The sequence below is a fragment of the Pristiophorus japonicus genome, chromosome 9 (genome assembly GCF_044704955.1).
Source record: "Pristiophorus japonicus isolate sPriJap1 chromosome 9, sPriJap1.hap1, whole genome shotgun sequence".
NCBI lineage: Eukaryota > Metazoa > Chordata > Chondrichthyes > Pristiophoridae > Pristiophorus > Pristiophorus japonicus.
In genome coordinates this window covers 228368470-228375027 of record NC_091985.1, presented here as the reverse complement: position 1 = coordinate 228375027, position 6558 = coordinate 228368470, and the positions used below count along the sequence as shown (strand labels likewise).

At 51.6% G+C, this 6558-nt stretch overlaps 1 protein-coding gene across 1 annotated transcript; it reads left to right on the top strand.

The window, feature by feature from the left end:
* Window positions 1–5992: 5992 nt before the first annotated feature.
* Window positions 5993–6304, top strand: LOC139272850 (histone H4). The gene has a single exon (XM_070888964.1). The coding sequence runs from the start codon at window positions 5993–5995 to the stop codon at window positions 6302–6304; it is 312 nt and encodes a 103-aa protein (XP_070745065.1).
* The last annotated feature ends 254 nt before the right edge of the window (window positions 6305–6558 follow it).

Here is a 6558-nt window from a genome sequence, read left to right as displayed (position 1 = left end):
ATTGCTGCTCCCCTCTCCCAGGGCACTAACCGTTCAACCAAAAACAAAGAGCCGCTGTTTAAAACATGTCCTTCACATTTCTCACCCGGTGCCTGCAATAGATGCTCCTTGTATAAATCCTCAGTGTCCGGCTCTGCTTCCACTGCTCGCTGTCCAATGACAACAAACACGGTGAGACTGGAACTAAAGCAGGAACGTTCACTACTGGTTTGCAGGGAGAAAGCAGCAATGATTGTAAACAGCAGATCCTTCCCATTCTGTCTCCCTTACCCGGGACACACGCTGTCCACACACAGCCCGAGAATGGCCTCTCCCTTCCCCCACTCACTCCACGCACTCAGACCAGTTCTTGCTCCACTCCGCCTGTTACACACAGACCCCAACTCCCCCTGAACTTCCCCCGGACTCGGTGCTGATCTCTGAGCCCATCTGCGGACACGCTCCCAAAGCGATGTGCTGCTGTAAGGAGGCTGCTGCTCGCTGCCTTGCCGCGGTGTCTCCATTCCCGGCTGTTTAAACCATCTTCTTCCGCTCACTGAGTGAATGGCGCTCACAGGCAGGGCTGGGGGAGGGGAGGGCGCATGCGCTCTTCTGCTCACTGGAAATCGACACAGGGGGCGGGGCTTATCCGCGCATGCGCAGCTCTCCGCAACAATACAGCCGTTAAAAATCAAAGTGAACTTTTCCCGATTTACTTTTATCAGAATCTGAGCAAAGGAACTGGGCCTGGGGGGCAAGGACAGAGAATGTTTAAAGCTGGGAGCCTTGTCCCTTTGAGATGCTCAATTTGCGATCATTCCGTGCAGGGTGTTTTTCTCTTCATGAGCCCGTCCTCACGAAGCAATCCTGCAGAAACATCGGCGGGACGGGGGAGTAGGAGTGTTTGCTGGGACTGTGCAGGAGTTAATATCTGACAGAAACTGTCCCAGTTTAGCTTAATCAGAGTGAAACACTCGGTCACTGAGAGTAATACCGAACGGCCCTGAGCTGCAAGATTACAGAGAGTACAACAGGCAAGCGAGGGTTAAATGTGGGACCTTGTTTCTCTCACTCTCTAACACTGTCCCGCAGTGTGGGATTAATAATGTGTCTGTCAGTGGTACAATATCAGTGAGAGAGGGGACTGCATCTTCTGTCTCTCCAATGGGATCTTTCAGGATCAAACCGGACCTCACAGGTCAGTCTGGAACTGATACTGTGCATGTTTCTGTGTCTCACGTCCTGCCTTGATCTCTTCTGTCTCTCTCTCAGCACTCTGACCCCCCACCCCTCGCCCCCACCCCACTGTCCCCTCTCTCTCTCTCTGTTGCTATCCCCCTTTCTCTTGTACTGTTTGGGAAGGCGGGATACTGTTATTTAGCGTGATGTGGAAACACTATTGGAAGTATAACCCTGATACTGTCTCTATTCTCTCCCTGGTGCTCTACATGACGCTGTGGCACTGTTACTGAGCATAAGATGGAGACACCAATACAAAGTGTAAGACTGATACTGTGCCTGTCTCCCTCTATCTTCCACTGGTACGGTACATGAATGTGTGATACTAGTATTGAGCGTAATAGGGAGACACAGTTAGCGTGTTTCAGGTGTCTATCTCTGTCGCTCTCTCAGATAGCCATCTCTGGGTGATGAGGATCGAATGGATAGGTCACCAGTTACTGTTAAATGTCCCTCAATTTAGAAGGTTAGAGAGACAAAGAGAGGCTGGAGGGGTGAAGAGCACATAATTTTTATTTTCAGATACATTAAACATATTTCTGCATGCGAACAATATAACAACTTAAAGCAGATATGGGGTTAAGCCAGCCACTGCTGTGATTGGCTGCTGCCCCTGAATCTGGGGAACAGACACTGTGAGGAGCGCCGGTCTCAGAGTGTTTAACACTTACTGAGCTGGGAAACTACAACTAACCCCGAGAATCGGCAGCACAGGCCGAGCGGAGAGGAAACCCTGTGCTGGGAGCTATAAATCTGGGACAGTTTGTGCTGTGAATGTGCAGATGTGAACATTGTGTGAGTGATAGTGTGTGTCTACTGTTATATGGTCCACGTCTCTGAGCCACACAGGAGGGCGGGTAGCACTACTGCCCTGTAGACCATGAGCTTGGTGGCAGATTTGAGGGCCTGATCTTACATAAGAACAGAAGAACATAAGATTTAGGAACAGGAGTAGGCCATCTAGCCCCTCGAGCCTGCTCCGCCATTCAAAAAGATCATGGCTGATCTGGCCGTGGACTCAGCTCCACTGACCCGCCCGCTCCCCATACCCCTTAATTGCCTTATTGGTTAAAAATGTATCTATCTGTGATTTGAATACATTCAATGAGCTAGCCTCAACTGCTTCCCTGGGCAGAGAATTCCACAGATTCACAACCCTCTGGGAGAAGAAATTCCTTCTCAACTCGGTTTTAAATTGGCTCCCCCGTATTTTGAGGCTGTGCCCCCTAGTTCTAGTCTCCCCGACCAGTGGAAACAACCTCTCTGCCTCTATCTTGTCTATCCCTTTCATTATTTTAAATGTTTCTATAAGATCACCCCTCATCCTTCTGAACTCCAACGAGTAAAGACCCAGTCTACTCAATCTATCATCATAATGTAACCCCCTCATCTCCAGAATCAGCCTAGTGAATTGTCTCTGTACCCCCTCCAAAGCCAGTATATCCTTCCTTAAGTAAGGTGACCAAAACTGCACGCAGTACTCCAGGTGCGGCTTCACCAAAACCCTGTACAGTTGCAGCAGGACCTCCCTGCTTTTGTACTCCATCCCTCTTGCAATAAAGGCCAATATTCCATTCGTCTTCCTGATTACCTGCTGTACCTGCAAACTAACTTTGTGGGATTCATGCACAAGGACCCCCAGGTCCCTCTGCACCGCAGCATGTTGTAATTTCTCCCCATTCAAATAATATTCCCTTTTACTGTTTTTTTTTTCCAAAGTGGATGACCTCACATTTTCCTACATCTGCCAAACCTTAGCCCATTCGCTTAACCTATCTAAATCTCTTTGCAGCCTCTCTGTGGCCTCTACACAACCCACTTCCCCATCTTCGAACACTCTTTTCCTCAGGCGGCCGAAGGCTGCGTTGTCGCACTGGAGGCGGTGGTCAATCTCGTTGTCGATGTCTGCCTTTGCTGATAATAGGCTCCCGAGGTATGGAAAGTGGTCCAAGTCGTCCAGGATCGCGCCGTGGATCTTGATGGAAATCGCTGGAGAAATACCACCAATGATGTCTCCGCAAGATCCTGCAAATCCCCTGGGAGGACAGACGCACCAACGTTAGCGTCCTCGACCAGGCCAACATCCCCAGCATCGAAGGGCACTGACCACACTCGACCAGCTCGGCTGGGCAGGCCATATTGTCCGCATGCCTGACACAAGACTCCCAAAGCAAGCACTCTACGCGGAGCTCCGTCAGGGCAAGCGAGACCAAGGTAGGCAGAGGAAACGTTACAAGGACACCCTCAAAGCTTCCTTGATAAAGTGCAATAACCCCACCAATACCTCGGAGTCCCTGGCCAAAGACCGCCCTAATTGGAGGAAGTACATCCGGGAGGGGACTGAGCACCTAGAGTCTCGTCGCTGAGAGCATGCAGAAACCAAGCGCAGGCAGCGGAAGGAGCGTGCGGCAAACCGGTTCCACCCATCCTTTCCCTCAACGACTATCTGTCCCACCTGTGACAGCCTGTAATTCCCGTATTGGACTGTTCGGTCACCTAAGAACTCACTTTCAGAGTGGAAGCAAGTATTCCTCGATTTTGAGGGATCATCATAGGCAGTCCCTCGGGATCGAGGAAGACTTGCTTCCACTCTAAAAATGAGTCCTTCGGTGGCTGAACAGTCTAATACGAGAACCACAGTCCCTGTCACAGGTGGGACAGGTTTGCCTCACGCTCCTTCCGCTGCCCGTGTTTGATTTCTGCATGCTCTTGGTGTTTAGACTTGAGGTGTGCCGGTGAGACCAATATCACTGTGTTTGTGTGTCCGTCTCATCGCCGGATTCCAGAGTCCCTCTTGTGTAAAATTCAAAGATTTCCCTGTCAAGGATCGCCCTGCTCCCCTGCTCAGGTCTAAAGCGGGAATTTCAACGTAAAGTTTGATGAGATTTCAAATTTTAGTCGAAAAACAGAGAAAATGTCCGCGATCGGTTAAGAGAGCGCGATCAGTGCAGCAATGAAACGGGTTTAAATCTAAATTGCTGCCTTCTATTCGGAGGAAACTTTCTCGACAACATACATCCCGGTGTTCGGGACAGAAAGAGGCCAGTCTGGAAATCTGGAGGGCCCGGGTTGAATTGGAATCGGACAGTTAATGAGGAGAGAGAAACACAGAGAGGCTGGAGGGGCGGGGAGCTGACAGCAGGATGTCTCCGCCCCGTCCGCTCGCTGCCTTTAAGTTGCTCTGTGCCGCCGCCTCCCGTTTCATTTCTGACCGAGCTCTGACTGTCAGAGAGATTTTCCACAGAGTCACCGACATGACTGACACTGCAGCCGCCGAAACGGCTCCTCCTGCCGCCGCCGCTCAAACCAAGGCTCCCAGCAAGAAGAAGAAGGCGGCTCCCCGCTCCAAGCCAGCCGGTCCCACGTTGGGCGAACAGATCCTCAAGGTGGTGGCCGATGGCAGCGATCGCAAGGGGATGTCCCTGGCCGCGATAAAGAAGGCTCTGGCGGCCAAAGGCGTGGATGTGGAGAAGCGCGGGTCCCAGATCAGGTTCAGTATCAAGAGGAATGTACAAATGGCTTCCTGGTGCAGACCAAGTGCATGGGCGCCTCGGGCTCCTTCAAAGTCGCTAAGAAGGAAAACCAGGGGAAAGTGGGAAGGAAGGTGAAGAAACCAGCAGCCAAAAAATCTCCAGCCAAGAAACCAGCAGCCAAGAAATCTCCAGCCAAGAAATCTCCAGCCAAGAAACCAGCAGCCAAGAAATCTCCAGCCAAGAAATCTCCAGCCAAGAAACCAGCAGCCAAGAAATCTCCCGCCAAGAAAAGGAGCACCAAGAAGGCGCTAACAGTAAAAAAGACAGCGAAAGCGGCGGCTGGGAAGAAGCCGGCTGCGGCGAAGCCCAAGAGCCCCAAGAAGGCCTCAGGCACAAAGGTGAAGGCGGCCAAAAAGGTGGAAAAACCGAGGGCCAAGGCCAAATCAGCAAGACCCAAGAAAACAGCGCCCAAAAAGTAAATAAAAAGTGCAACTTGTAAACATCTGAACCCAAAGGCTCTTCTCAGAGCCACCCACGCCTCTCAGAAAAGAGCTGATCCCCGAATCAAATGATCCCTGTCCCGGGGCCGGGCTCAGATTTCAGACAGAAATCATTGAACATGAAGCCAGGATCCCTGGTGACTCGCTGACATTGGCTGCACCCACCCCTCCCCCAGTGTCTGCAATAAAACACAGCGAATGGGATGTCCGGCCCGGGCCTCACTAACTGGGGATGTGTTCGGCTCCAGTCTCAGTTCCTGGTCATTGTCATTTTCAGGGGGAGAGTCTGTGAGACGGTGATACTGGCGGAGATACCCGGCCTCACAACTCAAACCCCAAACACCACATTCTCCAAATCAGCTGGAATAAGGTGTTTGTAAACTGCTGAACCCGTCTGTGAGAGGAAGTGTGGGGAGATGAAACAAGGTCTGAGATTGACAGGGAAGGATCTGTATATAGGCGGGAATATTCGCGACTGTTAATTGTAACGGGACCTTATTTAAAACTTCAGGTTCCTGGAAGCCTTGAAGATGAATTCCGAGACTGTAAAGGTTTGTGCGGAGCGCTGTGTTTCGGTTCTATTGTCGGGAAACGGTTTGAAATTGGCGGCTGCAGAAAGTTGGAGGAGGAGCTGGAAGATCAGAGGCCGCTCTCTGCTCTGTCTGTCAATCCTGACTCTATCTCCTCCCCTTCCCGCCTCTCTCACTCTGCACTTTCTCAGTCAGGTCGGCTCCGGCTCTATAAAAAGGAGCCGGGAGGAGGTCGCGTCTCATTCAGCGACTGTTTGAGTGAAGAATCATCATGTCTGGAAGAGGTAAAGGAGGGAAAGGACTGGGTAAAGGCGGAGCCAAGCGGCACCGCAAGGTACTCCGTGATAACATCCAGGGTATCACCAAACCAGCTATCCGCCGCCTGGCTCGCCGTGGCGGTGTCAAGCGGATCTCGGGCCTGATCTACGAGGAGACCCGCGGGGTGCTGAAGGTTTTCCTGGAGAATGTGATCCGAGATGCAGTCACCTACACTGAACACGCCAAGCGCAAGACGGTCACTGCCATGGATGTGGTGTACGCTCTGAAGCGGCAGGGCCGCACTCTCTATGGATTCGGCGGCTGATTAACTCGACCCTTCCCCGCCGCACCCCCCCCCCCCCCTCCGCCAAACACAACACAAAGGCTCTTCTCAGAGCCACCCACCGCCTCATAGAGAGAGCAGCGACCTGGGGATGGGAATGCGGACAGTTTGGTTGGGAAATGGTTTTGGCTGTTTAATTAATGGAAAAAAATATTTGCATTTATATAGCGCCTTTCACGCCCACCGAACATCTCGACCAATTAAGTACTTTTGGAGGGTAGTCGCTGTAGGAATAT